Source organism: Paralichthys olivaceus, chromosome 17 (assembly GCF_024713975.1).
Source record: "Paralichthys olivaceus isolate ysfri-2021 chromosome 17, ASM2471397v2, whole genome shotgun sequence".
In the NCBI taxonomy this organism is placed as follows: Eukaryota; Metazoa; Chordata; class Actinopteri; order Pleuronectiformes; family Paralichthyidae; genus Paralichthys; species Paralichthys olivaceus.
Window position 1 is genome coordinate 9,824,595 of NC_091109.1, and position 23,171 is coordinate 9,847,765.

The 23,171-nt window shown below is 40.4% G+C and overlaps 1 protein-coding gene across 2 annotated transcripts in view; it reads right to left on the reverse strand.

Annotated features, from left to right (window-relative positions):
- The window catches only part of LOC109629826 (retinal-specific phospholipid-transporting ATPase ABCA4-like), a 31,526-nt gene that overhangs the window by 4,949 nt on the left and 3,406 nt on the right, over positions 1 to 23,171 (reverse strand). Inside the window, exons 6-41 of one of the 2 annotated variants that reach the window (XM_020087780.2) lie at positions 21,610 to 21,737; positions 20,982 to 21,179; positions 18,596 to 18,685; positions 17,577 to 17,811; positions 17,286 to 17,425; positions 14,390 to 14,506; positions 13,523 to 13,720; positions 11,640 to 11,845; positions 11,378 to 11,554; positions 10,980 to 11,202; positions 9,194 to 9,415; positions 8,862 to 9,066; positions 8,635 to 8,712; positions 8,308 to 8,505; positions 7,277 to 7,454; positions 7,027 to 7,158; positions 6,706 to 6,845; positions 6,449 to 6,586; positions 5,957 to 6,135; positions 5,319 to 5,421; positions 4,686 to 4,891; positions 4,460 to 4,514; positions 4,274 to 4,354; positions 3,717 to 3,892; positions 3,457 to 3,581; positions 3,186 to 3,284; positions 2,899 to 3,088; positions 2,667 to 2,761; positions 2,374 to 2,406; positions 2,082 to 2,187; positions 1,906 to 1,980; positions 1,618 to 1,787; positions 1,195 to 1,372; positions 978 to 1,093; positions 355 to 502; positions 133 to 256 (exon numbers count right to left, since the gene is read on the reverse strand). In XM_020087780.2, coding sequence (XP_019943339.2) covers positions 133 to 256; positions 355 to 502; positions 978 to 1,093; positions 1,195 to 1,372; positions 1,618 to 1,787; positions 1,906 to 1,980; positions 2,082 to 2,187; positions 2,374 to 2,406; positions 2,667 to 2,761; positions 2,899 to 3,088; positions 3,186 to 3,284; positions 3,457 to 3,581; positions 3,717 to 3,892; positions 4,274 to 4,354; positions 4,460 to 4,514; positions 4,686 to 4,891; positions 5,319 to 5,421; positions 5,957 to 6,135; positions 6,449 to 6,586; positions 6,706 to 6,845; positions 7,027 to 7,158; positions 7,277 to 7,454; positions 8,308 to 8,505; positions 8,635 to 8,712; positions 8,862 to 9,066; positions 9,194 to 9,415; positions 10,980 to 11,202; positions 11,378 to 11,554; positions 11,640 to 11,845; positions 13,523 to 13,720; positions 14,390 to 14,506; positions 17,286 to 17,425; positions 17,577 to 17,811; positions 18,596 to 18,685; positions 20,982 to 21,179; positions 21,610 to 21,737 — 5,262 coding nt within the window. The remainder of the gene's footprint in view (positions 1 to 132; positions 257 to 354; positions 503 to 977; positions 1,094 to 1,194; positions 1,373 to 1,617; positions 1,788 to 1,905; positions 1,981 to 2,081; positions 2,188 to 2,373; positions 2,407 to 2,666; positions 2,762 to 2,898; positions 3,089 to 3,185; positions 3,285 to 3,456; positions 3,582 to 3,716; positions 3,893 to 4,273; positions 4,355 to 4,459; positions 4,515 to 4,685; positions 4,892 to 5,318; positions 5,422 to 5,956; positions 6,136 to 6,448; positions 6,587 to 6,705; positions 6,846 to 7,026; positions 7,159 to 7,276; positions 7,455 to 8,307; positions 8,506 to 8,634; positions 8,713 to 8,861; positions 9,067 to 9,193; positions 9,416 to 10,979; positions 11,203 to 11,377; positions 11,555 to 11,639; positions 11,846 to 13,522; positions 13,721 to 14,389; positions 14,507 to 17,285; positions 17,426 to 17,576; positions 17,812 to 18,595; positions 18,686 to 20,981; positions 21,180 to 21,609; positions 21,738 to 23,171) is intronic. The other variant, XM_069513073.1, reaches the window with a different exon arrangement.

Genomic DNA, 23,171 nt, shown 5'->3' on the forward strand with positions numbered 1-23,171 from the left:
GAGAAAATGGATCTACAGAGTTCAGCGCATGTCCGACAGCAGCTTTCGTGGCTGACAGTTGGTGGTTCCTGTTGCTACAAGTGTTTGCTTGCTGGACTGTGGGGGGTGTAAGTCTGTGTGTTCTATTGTTACCAAAGCGAGTGTAGATATCAGTAATGGCCTGGTTCATAGCCATGTCTATGAGACCTCGTCCCAGGCAGTAATGGGGGAAGATGAGTAGCACGGCCTTTAACAGCTGATTGAACTTGTACAGAGCCTAGAAAAAAATAGAACAATCCATTGTGAATGAATGAGGATGACATGGGAGATAAATAGATAGATGAACATTTAAAGACAGAAGACGCCTGGTCTTACAGTGGTTCCCTCAAAAAGGTCCAGAATGAAGGTGATGGCGCTGCTGTTAATGCCAATAAAGAGGTTGATACATGACAGAGAGACATAGGCTGTGCTGGGTATGTTAAACATGTAGGACATGGGGTACATCATAGGTGTCACAGACCAGCTGAAAGAGAGAGATCAGGACAAGCATTAGAAAATGATTATTGATGTCACAATCTAATGCAAGACACTGAATATATATTTATATATATACACATATATATAGACACATGAAGTTGGGGGCATTGCCTGCTAATCAAAATATTTAATCCATTTTAAATAAGGGGGGGGGGGGGGTCATTTATAACTGAGTGTTGTTTTAAAACTGTTTTTTTAGGCTAACAAAATATTAATTGCTACCTTGATTAAACTGATGAATGTACATAAATACTGTCAAATTATCTAAATAGGATATATTCCAATACTGATATTGTGACTGTAATCGTTTATCAGGTGGATACAACAATTGTGAAATAATTGATTATTGGCCGTTATTCAATAAACTTCAAAAGTTAAAAACACCAACAATTAGTCTAAATACAACAGCTTTATGGAAATTTTGTTCATTTTGTTTTACCTACTTTTAACCATTTTCTTACCCATAAAGCAAAAGCAGGGCAACAAGCGGCTTGAGGTTGGTTGGTGAGGTGAAGCACTTCTTATCAAAAAAAAGGAAAACTTCCACCACCATTGCTGCACTGATGGAGTAATTCACCTAGAGGAAGACCAGAGTCACGGTACTTTTCATCACATCTCAGTGATACAGCTAACACAAGCCATTGGTGCACATCTGTGCAGGTAACAGGGTCACTATACCATGTCCCAGAGGAAGTTGGCCATCCAGTAAACCAGTGGACTGACACCACTGACAAACTGCAGGTGTTTGGCCTGGGTGACCCTTTCCTGGATGAGATAAAGGACGAAGCTGGCCGGGACAAAGGACATGGCGAAGATGACACAGATTGCCACCACTGCATCCACTGAGGTGGTCAGGCTGAGGAAAAAGGACAGAGAAGGACAGAGTTTCCAAGAGCTAGTGTAACTTAAAAATCATGCTTTTCCATTACTAACCACAGTGAGCAATGTTTATGAGAGACTGACTCAAACACAAATAAACTGTTCCTGCACACGTGTCACACCAGGGTCCTTCTCCTTTGTACTTTTCCTGTTAAACACCAGGGCAGGTTTCAGGCCTTGAGCTGTAATTGGATGAGGACTATGTGGCTACTGGTCACTCACACAGTGATCTCAGAGAGATGCTCTTTGGTGAGGTTCAGGGGGTGGTTGATAGCCGTGATTCCATATTCGTCCAGGGTCGCTCCTTTGGCCAGGTTTGCACGGAGGATGGCATTGTTGGCTACGTTCATGAAAGATACCATGGCGTGCCAGCCCTTATTGCTATACCACACCTGTGGAAAGACAATAGATGATAGAATTTGACTACTGCAGATTTTAATCTTTTTTTACTTACTTACACTTACTGTGTCTATTATATTATGTCATACAATGAGTTTGTATTGGACGTACCTTGACATTGTTAGGAGTCTCCATGTACCTGAGGAACGTCCCTATGTCCTTCAGTGTTTGCTTAGAGTGTTTGCCCTATGACCAACAATCCATTACAAAAGAAACCACAGATGAAGGTGGTAAACATACACAAAAACCAAGAAAATAAGATAAGCCATAATGTTTTACAGCCATACCCCAGTAACATTGAGCAATTGTCCCAGTTGTGCGGCCACATCTTGCAGGGTCTTTGGCCGCAACTCTAAAACAGGAAGCTGCCCTCCGACTGATATACCTCCATACCTGGACACCACAGACAAAAGCAGCCTCAAGATACATGCATGTGTAACTTAAAACTTAAGGTTGTAGTACATCATAACAACCACTGGATGGAGAACTGCACCACTGCATAAACACATCCATACAAGCAAGTAAGGTACTGTATATCCCTACATGGACAATTGGCATTTTAGTGCAAATTTAAATTACCTTTGTTCATTCACCCAATATTTGCTCTTCAAGCTGGAAAGAGATCAAGGACAGAGATGCAATTACAATCCTTTCTCAAGTTGAAATACATTTCAGTTAAAGCATTCATTTGTGTATCTTTTACTAAAATGTCAAAATTTACACTATATTACATTTCAACCTTGTATTGCATCGTAAACACAAAAGATGTATGTTTAGATGTATGAAGTATCTACACTGAGCCATAAGGTGATGGAATACAATTTTTGACAATTACATAAGTAAGTTTTCCATTAAAACTGCTGCACAAATACCTGGTTCTGATGAGGCTGGGGTAGGTCTTCACCAGGTAGTCAGAGATGTTCCTGCCTGTAAGGTCCATGAGAACGTCTCCTGTTGACTGGATCCTCTAGTGCACAAAATGAGCACTAATCAGATACTAGTCGGAAGCGGGTGACCTATGAATGCATCTATCTGAATCGATAGGAGGAATATAAAAATTAAAATACTGTGGTCATGTTCAGTATCAGTGACCCAACCACCTACCTGTGGAGGTGGCAGGCCTCCAGCTCCCTCTGGGCACACAGGCAGCATGGTAAGTTTTCTGGGTGTGCTGCACTGACAGTCTGGTGATGGTGTGAGGGAGTCCCACTCTGGACCAGCCAGCATTTCTATCAGGGCAGGGTTCACCAGGGTCATCTCCCACTCTGTGGTGATGTTGTTACATGGGAAATCTCTGCCAGACAGAGAAAGCAAACCATGTTGTCAAACAAAACAGCACAGGGGACGGTTGACGAAAGTAAAATACATCTGAAGCCGTGGAGGTTACATACTCCAGTGGTTCATCCACCATGCAGCGAGTCCCAAAGCCAGGCTTGTCCAGCAACACCTCACCAAAGTATCTCATCTGAGCATCCATAGGTCGCTCATTACTGCAGACAAAATTGAGAAAATACAAGATCACCAAACCAGATAAATCTTAACAATAAATACATTTAGCCTCTTTAGCTAAATTATTATAAGTATTGTACTGATCTTATTAAACCCACTCAGACTCGTTACCACTAAATGGCCATTAGGTGATCTAATATCCTTTTTGCTCACCTGAAGAAGGTGTACTGCCGTCCATACATCCAGGGACTGAGCGTCAGACTTGGATATTCTCCAAAAGGTGGAACGATCAGAGTGAATGTCAGTGCCAGGAAAACAAAACTGGCTGGCAGCACAATCTAAGACAAACAGAGACAAAAGTGTGATTTACGTCAGACAACTAAAGACAACTTTGGTCCAAATTTAGATTTATACTGTAACTGTAACTAATAAATGCAAAAAAATGCAGGTGTAAAGGTTTATAAATAGGGTACCTGGGCAAAGAAGTCTTTGAAGGAGCGTGTGGTGTGATGCAGCCTCTTTATCAGCAGAGCGAAGAACTGTTTGATGGTCAGACACAGGCCTCTAACCTGGTCCGACCCCCTGCCTGCGCCACCGTCTGAGACATCACACGGGCCCTGGCCATTGGTGTACGAAGCTCCATCCGCCTCTGCAATACAGAGTTAGGGTCAGGTTGCATAGCCTGACTTACACAGACAAAGTCAGCAGGAGTGAGGAGGCCAGCCAGGGAGCCAAGCATGTTCGGCGTATGCATTTTAAGCATTGCTCTACCTGCCTATGGGCATATAATTAAGCATCTTTTGCGTGTCACTGGTGCCCAAATGACAGCTTGTTCAAGACAATCCTTTTAAGCTCAAGCTCTCTGTATTGCACTGAAAACCCTTTTTGCCAAAATAATAAAAAAGAAAAATGATCCTACAAAGTGTTTTTTATCTTTCAAAACATGTAAAACACCTATAAATTCTAGAAATCAATGTTTTTTCACAACAGCAGCATTTGTCCCAAGCTCTAGGCTGCAAGCCACTGTCACCTTTCCGTGGCTCCATATCAACAGTCACTCTGTTCAATCCACAAAGACTAGTTCGACAAATCTGCTGCAATGTTTTCTTGTCTGGGGGAGTTAGAGAAGATATAACTCACAGGAGGAGAAAACAGTGGTATTAGAGATAACATTACACAACAAATCAACGTGACGCCATTATTCTTTTCTTTTTACCTTGTAAACATTTCCTGTTGGTTGCATTCCCATCAGCAGTGACCTTTAGGAAGATCTAAAAGAAAAACAGATGCTCTTCTTAACAAAGCTTGATGAAAGACTGCGTAGTAACAGTGAGGGTCAAAGTGATGTAGTGACTGTATGACAAATTGCCTCACTCCCTTTGTTTTCTATGACCAAAATGTTAATTTGTAAATGTAAATATTTTTGATTTATCTTCATGCACCTCCTCCAACGATGTGTCCGACACGCCAAAGCTGCTGAGGCCGATGTCCACCAGGGTTTCCTCCAGCTCCCTGAAGAGGCTGGCGTAGGCCCTGGGCTGGAAGTTACGGTTTGGGAGCAGGTAGGTCAGCTCCTGTCCGATGGCCTCGATCAGTCGAGCCTGTGGCACGTGATGGTGGATCAGGGCTGTGATGCTTTCCATGTTACCTGGAGATGAATTTAATTTACTAATTGTTCATGCATTTTCATATGTTCCTACTTGACATGGCATCTGTGAAATTCTGTCAGTGGAAATTAACTCTACTGTCTTTGCTGCATCTTATTATAATTGTTGGTGGCAACATCTCAAGGTTCGGCTTGTATTGTCTTTCTTGCCTTGCCTCCAAGGCCTTATTTTTTATGCCTAATGTAACAATAGATGTGTTTGTGTTTCTAATAGAAACATAGACAGCACACATGTGACAGAGTACAGTGTGTACTGGGTGTATCTAGGTGTGTGAAGTTGAACAGCAGGTACAGAAAGTGGATTGACTACAATCCAATGCAAAGCCACTATTCTTCTCATTGTATCAATATGTTTGCAAATGAATAGACAGGGTTGCTGAAAGACATTTGCATTATACGGTGACCTTACCGTCCATCTGTCTGTCTGCAGCCTGCGTCTCCTCAGTGTTCATTTTAAACTCAGAGCATTTAGAGCATTTACAGGAGCAGTCCTCTGTACAGTCGCAGCTAACCTGGGGGAGAACATTTTACTTTTTTAGTATCATCATATCTCATATCTTTAAAATCTCTTTATCACAAGGATTCATTTACAAACAAAACTACATTGGTAAAACTATAGTAAACGTCTGATGTAAAATGTCTTTAACTAAAAAATGTGATGTTATTTCCTCTGCCTTGTGGATACACCCACTTCAGTAGGGATTCATTAGAGTTGGTTTGCTTATTTACTTATTTTTCATAACAAAGGTTTCAGGCCAGAATTTTCACATACTGGTGATTGTGAGTGTGAATGGTTTGTCTCTATATATTAGCCCTGTAAAGGACTATGGCTACCTGACCATATGTTGTATACTGGGATTGGCTTCAACCCCCTTGACTCTCAGCGGTCTAGATAATGAATGGGTGGATTTTCAAATACTTTGTTTTAAATTCTTTCCTAACCAGATTTTAATATAACTTACATTTTAGTCCACTTACAGCTCAAACAAATTTCTAAATGACAACTTTCTCGTCATTTTAACCCAAATACTCAAAAACTTTGCTCACCTTTAGAGCATCATGTTTAATTCGCCGTACAAGAGTGAGGTAGAAACCGGCGCCAAAGCAATTCTTGAGGAAGATTGGGGAACCACAACAGAAGAGGCGACCCTGTGAGATAATGGCCACCCGGTCACTCAGCAGGTCGGCCTCGTCCATGTGGTGGGTGGACATTATCACTGTGCGTCCTGTAAATCAGGAGACAGAGCGGCACAATGAAAAAGTGAGGAAGAGGTAGAAGTTACACAAGGAAAGATGTTTGATGATACTGTAAAATAAAACAGTTGTTACCAAAGAAATACTAAAGAAATAACAAAAACTAAAATAAAAACAGGGATCAATATATGTGGTGTCCAAATTTCACATAATTGTAAATGCATGACATTGTGCAGTGTTAGGTATGTGTTTTTATTTGTAGATGACATATTTTTGCAACCTTGGTAAAACCTCAGCAGTATCATGTCATGAGGACCTCCACTAGCCAGCAGGGGTCTTTGTTACCTGCACGGTATTTCAGCAGCAAATCCCAAATGGAGCGCCTGGAGTAGGGGTCCACCCCTGATGTGGGCTCATCCAGGATCACCACTTTAGCCCCACCAACAAATGCCAAGGCGACTGACAGCTTCCTCTGCATGCCTCCTGAATCAGAACATCATACAGTACTGTTGGGGTGTGTGTGTGTGTGTGTGTGTGTGTGTGTGTGTGTGTGTAAACAGTTTGCACCATACATTCATGCGTACACTTGAATCTAGACAGACCTGAGAGGTTCTGAGTCAGTTCATTTCTCTTGTGGGGGAGACCCAGATCCTGCAGCATGTTCTCCACCTCCTCCTCTGCCTCCGCTATTGGACGGCCTTTCAACAGGGAGTAGAACAGGATGTGCTCTGCTACTGTCATACTGACAATGAGAGAACAAGGTGTAAGCAGTGGCCGTGTTATGGCTATAAAGCAACACATGACATGCTTACTTATCACAGTGATTGGTGAAAACATGACTGTGATGTGATGTAAAATGCAGCATTGAGTCTTTTTTGTCTCTTTTATACATGTTTTGACGAAACCTGAGGCAAGGTACTTACTGTTGAAAAAGGATGTTGTGTTGGGGACACATTCCCAGAGACAGGCGAATGGTATCCATGTCTGTGCAGATATCCTTGCCATAGATGGTGGCCGTCCCAGAGGTGGGAGGGAACATGCCAGTCAAAATAGACCTGGGAAAGAGAGAGAAACACAAAGGGAGACAGGCAGAGAGAAGAATAGAGACATTATAGATGATTTTCTAAACATGGTCAGCGTTTAGCGTTTAGTAACAGCACCTGTGTGACATACATGGTGGTGGTCTTCCCAGCCCCATTGTGGCCCAGAAAGGCAGTAATCTGGCTCTCATAAAAACTGATGTTGAGGCCATCCACTGCCGGTCTGGAGCTACTGCCAAACACCTTGACCATGTTCTCGATGCAAACCCCCTTCACCAGGTCGGCTGGCTCTGCCTCAAAGAACTGCTGGCCTGCACACACCAAAGAAAATACCACTAATATATAGTATATAAAAATAAAGTAAGGTTTATTCATGAGTTTGTTAATTTACACAACATTGTTCACAATTTTTACAGTTGAGTTATTTACATTTTAATGTTTACAAATGCATTATTTATGTCTGCATTTTTTTTTTTTTTTACATATTTAGACATTTAAATATTTCCATTAGCATCATAAAAACATGAGTAATGATGTGTTGAATCTGCCTCTGTAGCTCTTTCACATTTACCTCAGTCTGAGATCTTTCTGGCATGAGAGTGAGAAGCAGGAAATAAAGTCTTTAATTTATGCTCTGTTCCAACTCCATTTACTCTGACCCATAACAAATGTACTGATTCTTTCACATCTGCATATATCTCACAAGTGTTACCTTTACTGTAACACCAAGATTATTCAGTTAGACCTTGTAGTAGCAGATTATCTAGACTATTCATTTTGGGTATGTCATTTTTGAGCAGTGGCCTAAACCAGAGGCTCAGGGATGAAAACGTTTTTAAAATCTTAAATTATCAATAGTGACACTATCAACATCTCATATCGTCATTTGTTTTCAGAATATAACAAAGGTCTCCTTTTATGTCCTGAACATTTTTGCAAGAGCAGGACAGATATGAGGTGGAGGTATTGGAATGCAAAGAAAGCAGCTTCCATCACTTATTAACTAAGCAAACTGAGAAGCTAGTGCTTTGTGTATTCACATATGCCAGCAAGTGCAAATACACACAAGGGCATTGAGTTCCCACACAACGAAAGCGGCTAAATAAGAAGAAATTCCCAGACACAAAAGTTACAATAATTTTTTAAATATAAAAGTTATTCTACCATCTTTTTCCTGGTCCTCCTCTCCCTCAGACTGAGTTTCCTTCCCCAGCCTCTCCCGCTGATTCTGGTGTTCACATGAGTTGGCCTCCTCCTTTGGTTTCTCCTGTTCCTGGTTTTCCTTCTCTTTTTTCTGCTGCTCTTCTTGCTTCTTGCTCACAAGGTTATCAAAGCCCTTTTTATCCAAATCAAGCTCGTTGCCTTTGACAAAAATATCACAATGGAAAAAATGAAATACGTGCATGCAGTCTGGGAGCTATGTATTTTACACATGTATTACACCTTGATTTCAGGATGAACCTCAGGGTAAATGGTGAGTGATGCACTAACTTGAAGCTGGAGCCACAGTATTGAGCCAGTAACAGGGCAGGAAGGGAAAGTAAAATGGACGGCCAATTCCATACTGTCCTGTGAATGAAAGAAAAAGGATTTAATCCCTGAGCAACTTTAAACATGTAAATAACTCATGTATCTTGTTTCTGAGAAATGATCTGTAATAATCGCAAATATCAGCAAAAGTTGTAAGCAAAGCCTTCATCTCTCTCTAATACACTGACCAGGGAAGACATTGTCCAGGTACCAAGCCAGCACAGCGTACAGTACAGTGTCCAGGCCCATCATGCAGATGGAAGTGAGGAAGGAGAACTCATCCCCTTCCAGAGGACTTGTCTGGATGTTGTCCCACTGCAAACCCAAACCCTGTTCTTCGTACCGTGACAGGTACTCTGTCCCAAAGCCAAACGCCACTTGTGACAGCAGACTCTGAAGGAGGGGGCATGAGAGGGTTTGAAACTGATACAGTAATTGCAGATGGACTTAAATCACTTTGAAAATTCAATATAATATCTTGTTTTTAAGCCATTTAGTCTCTTTTTTATATCACACCCACCACCAGGATCTTCATGTCTTTGGTGATGCGGTCTTGCCAGGCAAAGAAGAAGATGTGTGGGAGGTAAAGGGCGAAGTAAACGATGCCGCAGCAGGCCGCTGCCAGGTTGGCGTGGTTAAAGAATACACTGAGGAGGAAGCACTGCATGATGGTTGCCATAGTGAAGGTGAGCAGAAAGAGGAAGAGGATGATGGGATTGCTGTAGTTCAGCACCCTCCCTCCCTGTAGTTCAGAAAGAAACACAATTGATGTTTTCAATTGCAGGAGAAAACCAAACATAAGTTGTTTTTATAAATGGTTTTGTAAATCACTGAAAGAGACACATTTTCCCAGAAATGTCGTTGATTGGATTTGGGCAAGTTGTAGATACAGCAGCTAAGCTTGTTGACATTGATTTTCCCTATGAAACATTTCCTTAAGTCCTTAAACGAAGAAACTGCATTTTGATCTACACTATATGTAAACGTAATATATATGGTATTTGATATTCTATGAAACCAATTTTGCAACAAAGTAATTCCCATAAACCATATTGAACAGAACCTTTAAAGGGTTTGTTCCCATATTTATATGATCTTTTCCACACTGTGTCATATAGCTCTGGATTATAATGATGTTAACCTTAAGTGTGACATGTCACCAGGCCCCTGATATACCCTAATCTAGATGTTTTGGTTGTGACTGCCTGAGGAACATATTGGATAAGAATACTTAACTGAATTCCAATTTGATTGTTTTCAGAGTAAATTTGAACCAACAGTAATCACAGGATTGTTTATAACAGAGTTTTTTACATTATTTAGCCAGATTTCTGACTTTACTGAAATGATAATCAGCTGCACCTTCCAAAGCTTTAATTTAATGTCTCTTGATACTTTAATGTACTGTCAGTGTGACTTGTCATTTATTTTTCAATATCATATAAAATCTGTAAATCTGTATTTAGCTTTAATCATTATTTGGTGACAAATGTGAACATTTTGTAATATACTTCTTATTTGGTTAAATCTGTTTCTATTTCACTGTTCAAAAATAATTGTACTGTACATTATAGCTTTTAGACATTTACATGTTGCTTTTTTAAATAAAATTTGGGGTAAAAATAATTCTATATTTTTTTTTTCATTTAAATTCAGTTACTGTAAATAAGGATAATAAATCAGTGACATTAAATACAGACTTTATTAGAGTAATCATTGGGGTAATCTCATTGCTTTACACAAATACACCACTAGAGGTCAGAGCAGCCCACTTTACCATAATGAGAGGAGTTGTGACTTTTACAAGGTAGAAGTGTTGATAGCTGACAAGCTCAGTCCTGCAAGGTCACCAGCATAACTCCCATGATGTCATGGTATTCACAGTTCTTTCATTAATGATTCATAGGGTAAGTATGAAGTCAGTGAGTCACCATCATTAATCATGTCATTCAAGGGATAAGATAGATTTGCAGAAAAACTGGGTGATTTCTTGATGTTCATAGCCAGACTATAGACTATATACTGTAGTTTACATTAACAGAGATGCAGAATAAATCATTAAGGGGCCTTAGCATTGCAGGTGGATTGAGTTGATCATGGTTTGTAATTTGAAAATGGCAACTAAATTCCATTTCAGTGAAAAAATGTTGAAATAACGTTATTTTGAAATGTGCTGGAAAATTGGGGAGCAACACCACACTCATTATATGAGATGATACACATTCACACTACATTATCATTACACTTTCCTAAATGTAATATTTCAATATGAGATAGAGAGAATAATTTTGTTAAATGTTCCTCACCATGATGATGGCAGTAAGGAGAGCAGTGCTAGTGCTCATCATGATGAAGCTGTCAATAAACCAGGTGGACCAGATGACGCCGTTGGTGACCCCTGTGGCCTTTAGGGTCTCCTTCAGGCGGAGTTCCTTCTCGAGGACGATACTCTTGACTATCATGGACACCGAGTAGACCCAGGCCAGTACCATGAAGATGGGGAAGCAGCGGTTCAGAGTCAGCATGAAGCTGGATGAAGGAAGGGGAGAGGAAATAAGATGGATGAGAATAACATAGGAACTGATGCAACCAGAATGTATGTAATGACAACCATCAGCTTCATTACCATAAAATTCTTGTGAATTCTGCTATGAGTGTTAAATGTGCTCGAACTGTGTGACCAATGATCAAGTATTCCACTCACAGATCATCCACATAACATGGGTATGGCATCTGTTGAAGGTAAACACCCAGCGGCCACTCCTTCCCTGTGTGAGTCTTGATGATTCCATGCTCTATTATGTCTTGGAGGTAAGCAAAGCCGCCCCACACATAGCGGAGATCCTCCATAGGATCAGCTCTGGGACCAGGGTCCCAATATCTGAGCACATACACATTCATGTTTAGTGTCAAAGTCTATCACCATTATGCTTGATCAGTTATTTCCACTTGACTTTGATTCTAACCTGTCTTTGACCTTGTTGGTGCGCTCCACTGCATCAATATCCATACGGATCTTGAACTTGACATGGGGCGGGACACTGGTGGTCCAGGGGTACATATCTACAAAGATGAGGCCTGCCCAGAACTTTCTGTCCTCTAACAGGTCCAAGGCCTGATGGGTGACACCGTCCTCATCACGCAGAGCCACAAACTTATCCAGGATTACACACTGGGTGAGGGAGAGGGAACAAGGAATTTCTGTTATATTGTAGGAGTTGAGATAATCTACAAGATTAAAGTGAAACTTCTGAGAGCCATGCTGCTGGTGTGGCTCTCAGAAGTTTGGTTAAATCTTATTTTATTCTTATATTAGTATAAAAGGGTGTCAAATTACTATGGACAAGACTCTACTTGCACATTTTCAGTGGAATTTGAGCAGTGGTTGTCTATTCCCTGTGAAGCATGTCTGATACAACCATTCACTGTAGGCTAATGCAAATAGGGAGGGCATTGATCCAAGAGGAAACAGTCCAAAAACAACAATTTCACACTGAGATCCCACGCACAGATACCTATCCACACAAAGCACACACACACAACTTGCCATGCAAACAGAGACATGCATTCAAAATACTGCATGCATTTTAAAGACATAGTATAGTCTAATCAAACACAGCAAATGATTCAAATCTTAAAGGCCGTAATTTACCCAAAGCATTCACTTCTGCCCCACTGCTCATGCATACCACCAACATGCAGCCAACCAGCCGTCAAGCCCACGGTCATTGTTGTTGCTCTATAAAGGATGGTGGAAAGAGTGGCAGCTGTATCTAATCGGCCTCAATCGTTCCCACTCTCCCTGTCACACTCAAGTGCTGTAAGCTTCAACGTGGACAAAAACAAAGAGCACCAACCATCCACCCAGCCATGCCCCCAGGTGCCCCCCGTGTCACCTCCCAGAGCGATAGGCCTCTCATTCACATTAGCCCCCACAGTGAAATGGGTGATTTTAACTTGTTGTTTCAAATGAACTGGCCCACTTTAAATGTGGAGGGTCTTCACGGGAGAAGGTATGTGATGTGTTTTTTAGTTTTTTTTAACCCCCCACTCCATCAGCAGTAAACAAAAGTGGCTCGACAGCTAGTGTGTTTCTCTGGCTCTCCCCACCTGGGTGGATTTCCATGTCTCCGGACAGAGAGACAAATTGCAGAGCGCAAAGCTTACATCAATAGTGGTATTGCACACACAGAGGTATCGAAATCAACAAGTGACAATACCTGTGTGTAACTGGATTATTTGATGAATAGACCTGTCCCAGAGCTTGACATTTTAGGTAGAGGAAAAAGCGCAAAAACAGTCCACATTCTTTCTGTTCAACAGGGGATAAGATAAAAAAGGCCAAAAGAATTATCCTGACACCTTATTTTCACCTTGACATGTAGGGCCCTCTTTGAAAAGTCAGTAAAATTTGGTATGCTCATGCTGGTACATACTGTATACTCCATTATGTATGTCACGCCATGACACTATCATCACAAGGCAGGCTAGGCCCATGAATTCTTGCTGTTGACACCAAACTCTAAACCAACATTCTGCAGCCTCAACAGGAATCCAGACTCATTAGACCAGGAACTGTCCAGCATTAGTGAATCTGTTTCCACTGCAACCTCATATCTCTTTTCTTGTCTGAAGAACTGATGTTGAACTAAAGCTGCTAACCTGTATTTGCATGATTTTATTTATTGCACTGCTGCCACACATTCCTGCCTGGTTCCATTATTGCCTGAATAATCAGGTGAATAGATATTCCGAATAATGTGCACAGTATATTTTTCAACTTGTATTTGAGCAGCACAAACATTTTGCACAAACAGACACAAAATCTCAGTGTTTACTGTCCACTCACATCCCCATATTGATTGAGCATCCGAATGACACGGTCAGTGAGGTTGAAGATGTGTCTCCAGTCAAAATTCGGCATGTCCTCTGGACGTTCCTCTGGTGAGCCATTGTACAGGAAGTTGAGTATGTGCTTGGAGGAGAAGGGTGTCTCCTCAAGACTTCTATCAATGAAATCCATTACTGATGGATTACAAATGGAGTCCTGGAACGAATGGAAGCAGGAGAATAAACTTTATCAAGGAAAAGTGCTGTAATGCCTGTAAGATCACAATAACTTTTCATAAAAGGTAATCTAAGTGGTAAAAAAAAAAGAAGAAGACAGAATAGTGAATAATTTAATTTTAAAAAGTAATTTAAGTGATGATAATGTCACTAGGTTTGTTCAGGGATGAGTAGTCCTCCAAGTAATGATTCCCCCTATAATAATTCAGATTAAAAATAAGCAAACAGGACAAAAATAAAAAGGGCTTATAGCGAAGTTTAATGGGAAAATATGGCAAAATTTGCATAGATAAGTAAAATATAATAAAAGTAAATATATCAAAATCATCAGTGAGTAATAGTAAATAATCAGGACAGTTGTTAATCATTGGATATCAACTGAATGGCAACACAGAGGTAGAGCCTGATCATATCTGCTGTATTTGGCACAGTAAGGCTGGTATGTAGATGTAATTTTAAACCACAACTTCAGTGAAAGTGATTTAAATGCTGTGATTTAGCATAAAATCTTGTGTTTATTCTCAAGACTATTCCAACTATTCCAATATTGAACAGAAAGTTTCTACAATGCAGACAAATGTATTGATAAACTGTCCCTGTACTCTGGTGCACTGTTTAATTCTTCGATAACACTAGAAGATTGTCCTACCCGAATCATCTTGACTTGGACTCCATCTTGGAAAAAAGCCCAAATCTGAGGAGCGACTTCCTCCCAGGCCTTCCCCATTGTCCTGAGCCTTTCCAGCTCCTCAAATGTAGTGTTAGCCTGCAGGAGAGATGGGAATATGTGTGTGTGTGCATATGTGTGTGTGACAGGAAAGAACAGGAAAGTATTATCAAACATAAACATTAACACAAAACTGTTCTCACAAGTGTCCACATTTGGATGTACAACAGTTGCAAATACAAACGTTTTGGTCAAATAGATAAAATGAACATCAAACCCACACATGTGTACACGTGCACATGTGTACACAACACTCTCAAACTCAACCGCACACACTGTCACTGTTCCTCTAATCTCCAGCTACATACCATTCCCACATTAAAGTCTCTGTGAAAACAGGCTTTTGAAAAGACAACACACACATTCTCACACAAAGAATTCCCGCAGGCCTGTTCAGATAACCAGCAACAGTGCAACAAATGCACCCGGTGCCAAATCGTCAAATATTTACTGCACGCTTATCGTTAAAACCCTGGATGTATGCGGGTACAGTGCTTTGTGTGGCAAATACCAATCACTGGCTGGTTCAGTATTCAGTCATGTGCATTGGGGGATGAAAGCGCTCAAGAGTACACCCAATTAAACGCCTCTTGTGTGTGTCTGATTTTGGGTGACAATGGGGACAATGGAGCCGGGGTGATAATGGAGGCCGTTGGTGACAACTGGCCGAACGCATTCAGCCAGCCCAGTGAATCTCAGTCAGGTTCCCACAAGTGAGCACTTCCTCATTCCCCCGGGGCAGTTTAAAATAGCAGGGGAAAGAAGAAGGAGGAGTGTTTGGGCGTCAAAGGATCTTCTGGCTTTAGCCAAAATGTAGGATGTTCTTTGCATCACACACATACACAATAGTAAAAAATAACATTGCAACAAAGTGAGTCCTTTCAACACTTATCTGCTAACTAAATATTAATACTGTTCATCTCTGACACACACTAAAGCTTTTTAGCCTCAACGGAGGCAGTGGTAAACACATCAAGTGGTTGCTGCCTGATTGTGATGCTGCACTTGTTGTGTTATACCAATGTTTCATACCCTGTGAGTGCTGTAACAGTACAACAACACAGTGAATTCCATGATACTCTCTACATAAACACAATACAAGTCCATTATAAACTAGAATTGCACTCAACGCACGCAGGCCTCATGCCAAGGCCCAACAGTCCCCTAAAGAAACCACATATAAATTCACTAGATCTGGATTTTTAATTGGATCTTTACCAAATTGCAAACACTCATAAATATTAGTCCCTATAAAATGCTTGATTCTTTTCATCAAGATCCATGGATTATTCCCTAGGAAATAAAAGACGTCAAACAATGCCCTTACAACAACTGCATCTTAGAAAAAGTGAAAGAAAAAATACTGACTCAGACCCCTGATCTGGATCTGCAAAATTAATAAGTTCTTCTCTCCTCCATAACACATCTATCCACAAAGTTTTGTGATACTCCATCCAGTAGTTTTTGTGCAGTCCTGCAAACTAACAGACGCATAACCTCTTTGGTGGAGCAAATAATCTGTGATTCAACCTGGTCATGAATATCAGTGACTAGGTCTTGATTCCCAAAGAACGCCTTTCATATATCAGTTTAAATTTAGTTTATTATTATTGGGTTTATTTCATTTTAAGTGTAAAACAGCAAAGCAAGAAAGTCTAATGTATCTTACAGTAAAATTACCTACAAATTGACTCTGGTTTCACTTATTGAAAATCTTAAAACTGATCAAACTCAAATGACAAGAAATATTAAGCTCGATGATTGAATGCAAAACTTGATAGAATGTCCTGAAGTAACCTCTGTGTCCTACCAGTGTTTGTAAAGCTGTATAAAGGCAGGATGCAGATAAGATACTACTTTACATTACACAAGAGTGGTCACATAAGGCATGACAACATATGTTTAAGGCCACTTTGAGGTTGTCATATAATGCACTATGCATGACAGAGTTAAGCAGAAGATGACAAGTGGCCTGTTGAGGTCATATTTTTGGACTGGTAAAGTAATGGATTAACCCCCTTGGTCAATACTTTTCTTAGTGCAATTAAGATCCCAATCTAAGGGAAGAGGAAAACAAAGAGGGCATTAAAGGTCGGGAAGTAGGAAGTATAAATGTGTGTGTCCCTTTGTGTGCGTGATCACACGTCTATAAGGACAGACCCTCGTTGCTTACATAACACTGAAAAAGCCATGGCGCCACTGGACTGTGGGGTAGTCACCACAGTCAATCAGCTTGTGGTCTTCCATTGCAACCAAGCCATCCATGACTGCTGCCCCCCTGAAGGGCTTTGACCGACTCGTATCTACATCTAGATACAAAGGGCTGGACATGACATGAGGAAAGCTGATACTCTTTTGAGGGGAAATGCTTTGTTCAATGCAGTATGGCTAGCATGTTCTAAAGCGAACGATGAGGATGTCATGGAGTAGTAGAGAATAGTTCATCTATATAATCTTGTTCATTTATTTTATTTTCATTATCTCTCCATCTTTAGATTGTGTTTTTATAATAATATAATTGCAATCCTAGTATGCAAAAGAAAAAAAAAATAGAAAGAAACACCATATGTCTTTAGAAAACATTCCCCCAGAGAGTCCTACCAGACCTGGCAAGTTCTTCCACATAACTGTCTACAAGCCCTCATTGTGTTATATAAATCAACAATTGGCAGTCTTGGCAAAATGGTTCAACCTGTGTTGGGCTGCAGAACGTGGTATTAACAAGGTTAAGATATGTTGATTTCCACTTCATAAATGTAAATTAAACCATGCTACTACACTTCATAGGTTGCAGGTAAATTCTTTCAACGATGCTTACATTTCGTATGATCTGTCTGACAGCGGGCGAGTCAGGAGCGTACAGTATCTGTCCCATCAGCATGGGCTTTACAGAGTTCCACACAATCCTGGTGGTAGGGTTGGACTCCAGTTCTCTCATCAGATCATTGCAGAAAGGAGCTGGAGGAAGAGATTGAATATTTTACATTATGCTTTTACAAATGCTAAATGCCAAATAAGACTAGATGAAATGTGTTGGACATGAAACAAATTCGGGAATTATAAACCTAAAAAGCTTCTATAAATTTCCATCTCAATTGTCTGTACTCACTGGTGCTGTTGTCATATGTGTAGTGGCCCTGTGCCCTGCTGCTGCTGATACCCAGGAAGGCCTTGTAGTTATTGTCTTCATACCAGTTAAAGGAGGTGACTCTGGAGAAAGCCCCCTCGGTGTAGCCACATACCAGGCGGGAGGCAGCGGCCATCACCTCCCTGAAGGACAGATTGTTCTGGAAGAGAGGAGTCATGACCTGGAAAAGCTCCCTGGTGCTGCTCCTCTGGAACAACTGTGGAGAGGAAAACAGGGCTCGTGAACCTAAAGGGGATCTTTAAGATGAAAGGCCACAGTTCTGTTATGTAAGAGACATGTTCTTGGTGTGAATTTACACTTCCAGAACCTGCTGCCGTGTTTACCTCCTTCACTGCACAATGAGGGAAACCTTTAGACCTATCAGACATTAGATATTTATAAATGAGAGAAAACAGCGAGGTATGACTGGGTGGTTTTACGTCATCTGTCTCGACGACAGACAGTTTATCATGGAGACAGAGACAAGTGTCTCGCCAACAGGATGTCAGACTGTCAGCGACATTAAATATCCCATGGAAACATCCATAACAAACAAAGCAGAATTTCTACTCATCCACTAAATGCAGGTAAGCCACAAATTACATGGATAACAGCACAAATACAAACCTACACTGTAACACACTTCACACAAGTGAACATATGGTTGCACTGATGTGGGCAATCCAAACAAAATAATGAGCAATCAGTAAGAGACATACTGAAAATTATACAGATCATTCGATCATCGCTAGCGTTTTTTTCATTAACCTTAATACCTGTTCGTGCGGCCTCCTTGTTGTTTCCATTGGGATGGTCCCACAATGATGATGTATCTGTTTTTGAGGCTAAATTGGCCTGTGCTGGATTTAGCCTTCCTCATACGCACTGAATGATATCCCCCCACTGTCTGTGTTTGCGTAAAAACTCCGGCGAGAGGAAGCAACTGTTTCCTGATGGCTAAAAATAGTCAGGTAGTGAACTTTTGATGGGCCACGTCTTACCTCGTGTAGTTTGTCTGAGACAGCAGAGATGACCCGCACCCAGAAGTGAATGTCAATGCCTTCAGAATGGTTGTCCAGAACAAGAGGAAGCTAAAGAGAGACATTTATTATTTTAATGTGAACACATCATACATTTTGCTTTAGATGAAAATCTCTACACTTTCTTCCTGGCACAAAGGCTGTATTAATGCCTCCCCTCACTGGTGTTGCTTTGTTTTGACCAGAGACAAGGAGCTGATACTGACGATTCATAACAGCCAATATGCAGCATGAGCAGGTAACATGATAAAGCTGAAGGTATTTTTGATGAGTAGTATTCTCAAATTTAGGTTTGCTGTTGTTTTTGGTCTTTAAGTTTTGTGGCATAAAGCATCATCGACAGTATTTGTTCTGAAGGCAACTTTGTTAGTGATGGTCTTGTTTCCTTAGTTTTTTGCTATTGAAACATTTAATAGTCATCGTTGTCTATTTTATTATAAACACTAGATTGGCACTCAGTTCATACATCTAACAACAGTCCCCTTGTGAAATGAAATTCACTAGATCCATATTTTTTGTATTTGGAACTGCACTAAATGGCACACACTCAAAACATCAGTTTCTAATGCCTGATTGAATTATTATTATGTTGAAGTGCACTATGTGACATGTTATATTCATGTTTCCCTAAAATCTGCTGAGCACTGCTTTCTCTTAAGGATCTGCTGAAGGATCTTCCAGGCTGCTCACAACACAATAGGCACAATAATCAGGAAGCAGCACACGGCCAAGACACAGAGCTGCCAGAGGAGACATCCTTCCTCTTTGACCTGTCTTCTTATCCCAATGGGTGTGTGAGAGAGCTACAGAGGGACAGTGTGGGTGTGTGTAGTTTTCCTGTTACGGCACAGATAGACAGAAACACACAACTAAATACATTTTGCCTGGGATTGTGCCTGGACAGAGATGAGGCAAAGGGCAGCCATTGTTGCCGGCTTTGGCCTTTGTTTACTCTCTTTGCCCTGTGATTACTGGTGAGAGGAGTGTCTCCTTGCTAATCAAATTACATAAAGAGGCCAAGTCTGTCTGCCCAGCTAATGCTGACTGGCTGCTTCAAGTTCTTGCTACTATTTGAAGAAGCACGTTGACAGACTCTGATCGCTGTCTTAATTTAGTTGTACAAAGACGAGCATTTCCTCAACTTATAGATGTTTTAAAAACGTAAAAGATTTCAATAACCTCAAACTAATAAGTCTGAATCTGCACAAAAATGATGTTGTTCAAGTTTTAACATATTTTGTTATTTGTAGTAACAGATAATGGATGCATATTGCTATTAGATTTAACTTAAAATATTTCTCTACACTCCACAATACAAAACACAATGTGTTTCTGAAGGGTGATCTTAGATATTGCAGCCTTTAAAAAAATTGTGTTTGTGAGTTTCTTTGACGAAGAACAATGTAGTTGTATTATTAGTTCACTGGAAGTTAAGGAATTTATTTTAACTTTAAAAGACAACTAGCATTTCCCAGAGACATATTTGTCCCAGCCTATGAGTCAAGGCTCATATAAAAACACTAACAGCTGTTTATCCGTTGTGTCTCCTGAATTTAAAGATGCTGCATGTCACACAACAGGCCTGTGTCAACTTGCTGTGATCTGAGCCCTTACATAAGGTGCAATCAAAGATTATACTGTGAGTGTGCAACGAAATTAAAGGGCATCTTAATTTTTTCTTCTACGGGACAGTTACATCATTAATGAACTTGACAACCAGATTAATGCATTTATCAGACACACGCTGTGCCAAAAGGTTAACACCTAAACAACACTGCTGAAAAAGGCAACCATCCTGCCAAATCCTATAGTGCCTCATGCCAGCATATCCTTAGTGCATTCAGCCAGCACTTGGATCAGCCTTATGTAACTGACCCCTTCAGAAATAAAATAAGTTAATAAACATGGCAACATCCCAAATTGGACCTGATACAGCCCTACAGGCCTCCCCTATTCAAGAACTAACTGGATCACTCTATCAATGCCATATGTATGCATATAACACATGGATGAGCTTCATATTGTCAGTAAATAGCTTCAGAGTGCCAAGAGAAAGATTTTGGTGTGCCTATGAGCAGTGTGTAAATATAGAGATGGGACCACAAGCTTAATTATGGCAGAGTTTTGATCGAGTAGATATTACTTAGGGGTTAAGTTAATAAAAATGCAAACATTAGATGATAGGTAAATTATTTAAGATTATATTCATCTGAGGAAGTTGCTCAAAAACAGCATTTTGTCTTAATCCATAGCTGTGTACCTTTGACAAGATCAACAGCTTCAATCCTATAAAACTAATGTTCTTATCTTATCAGCTATCTAAGTCCCAGGAGAAACAAGCACTGACCAGCCGGAAGAGCTTGAAAAAGTCCACATTGGCGTAGAACTTGTCCTCTATTATCTGTAGCCGCTGCGGGGTCAGGATGCACATGGCATTGCGAACTGCGTTGAGTCCTCGGCTGCTGGGGAATATGAGGAAGCGCTCCAGCAGGTTCATGCTGCAGGCGATATCTTTTAAATGCAAGTCTGGGACCCCAGAGGCAAACTGGAAAAAGTGTGGAGATGTAGGTTAAGGTATTGTCTTCTATATAGGCTTACAATTACAGGTAAAGTTCCTCTTTTATCAAACGAAATCAATCAATCTAATCTAATTCTAGTGAAAAACTCAAACTTAAATTAAATCAGTGCCGGGATGATCAATAAAGTCTTGCATTAAAACTAAACTGAATGTCAATTCCTTTCTTGTGTTTTAATTTTACATTTAAAAATTGCCAAAAGCTCTAAAGGACTTTGATTAAAAACAAAGGGAAACACCCTGAAGCAGCTGCAGGATCCAACCTAGTACCATACAACACTGATAGACGTTGACACTGTTTGTGTTTTCAGCACAGGTTGGTATTAAAATGTTTCAACATGTACCTTGGTGATTCATCCCTATCATGTAGGTGTGTGTTTATGCATGTGTGTGTGTGTACCTGTTCAGGCCTGATTTGAGCATTGACTAACTGATAGACCACAGATTCCGTCAGAGGAATGTCTCTCAGCAGAAACGCTGTCAGAGTTTCATCGTCCTTCAGGATCATCTCCACTTTAACTCCTCGGCCTGTACAGGGAGACAGAGGCAGATTGTGGGATGACTGGTTTTTAATTTCTTTAACGACTGTTTGGAATCAAAGGTCCTTTGGAGTTGTGCAGTAGAAAAACTGGAAACAGGAAAGACTCTAGAGACTTAGTGGCACATATTTAAATCAAGTTGTGACATATCTGCAGCCTTAAAAGGGATACATACAGGATGAAGACACTCCACCTCTGCACTGTGTCATTGTTTCCTGTGGCCTGTCTGTGCATGAAAAAAGTTTCCTTAGCTACAGTATGAAGAGTTGAACTGCACTCAGTAGTGTGCATACCACCGCCAAGGCCAAACAGTCCCCTTGACTTAAACTTGACTTATTATTAAGGCCACATTACATTTCTCAATAACACATCAGTGGTAGTTGCAGGTTTCTGACTCTGTTTGTTACTATGCAGCTGCTGAAAAAAAATATTTGTAAAACAACACACAACACCAACACGTTTTTAAGTATACATCCAACCGTAACCTGTGGAAATAAAGATATCCCAACTGAAATGTAAACATAAAGTCCACTCAAATATTTCTGCAGTCATGACGAGGCAAATCTATCAGTTACATAACTTGATGCTGGTAGGATTATTTTTTTTCTCTGGGCTCCTGTGAACTTGCGGAATGTGGATGTATATCTCTTTTAGCTCTGTTGGTCCATTTACGTATTTCTCCATGAGAGTGGCTGCACAAAATCATTCATAGGAAAGAATTCACTTGGCCTCAATCCACTCCCATTTTCACATTTCCCTGCTGTCATTTTCTTTGTCAGCAGGGACTAGTTAGGCTTAGGCTGCTATGAAAACCAAGAATTCTGTTACAACAGTAAATAAAAGGGTGGAGAAGGAAGTATGAATTAGAAGGAAGGATGTTTCGAATTTGAAATTATATTCATAGAAATATTATGTAACAAATATGGTGGCATATATGTCATCTTCAAACAAAAGACACATGACTCCTATAGACCAAGTCCCAACACATCACATGAATTGGATAATTAAACCTGGTAATGCAACTGAATGCCTTGAGAATATTTGTCAATACTCATAAGCACCAGATCTTCCAACCTTCCTGATCTCAAATCAGTAACTATGTTAATGCACAGCTCCATTTTGAAATGTTTCATCAGGATTTGTCGTATTTTTCTTTGATTAAGTCGATCAAGTCGACACTTGGGCATATAAACTGTGTTTATAATTTGGGCATATATAAATGCGTGATGATGATTTGACTTCCAAATTTGGAAAAGCAGTTTTAGATTCACATTATTGATGGGCCTAATTAACCTAGTTACCAAACCTGTGAATAAAACAAAGATTAGCACTATCTTGTAAATTTCTGTTAGGAGGAAATAAAATCTCTCATTTATTTTCGGTTCTACTGTCATTTACTCTGATCCAGTAGAATCTATACCAA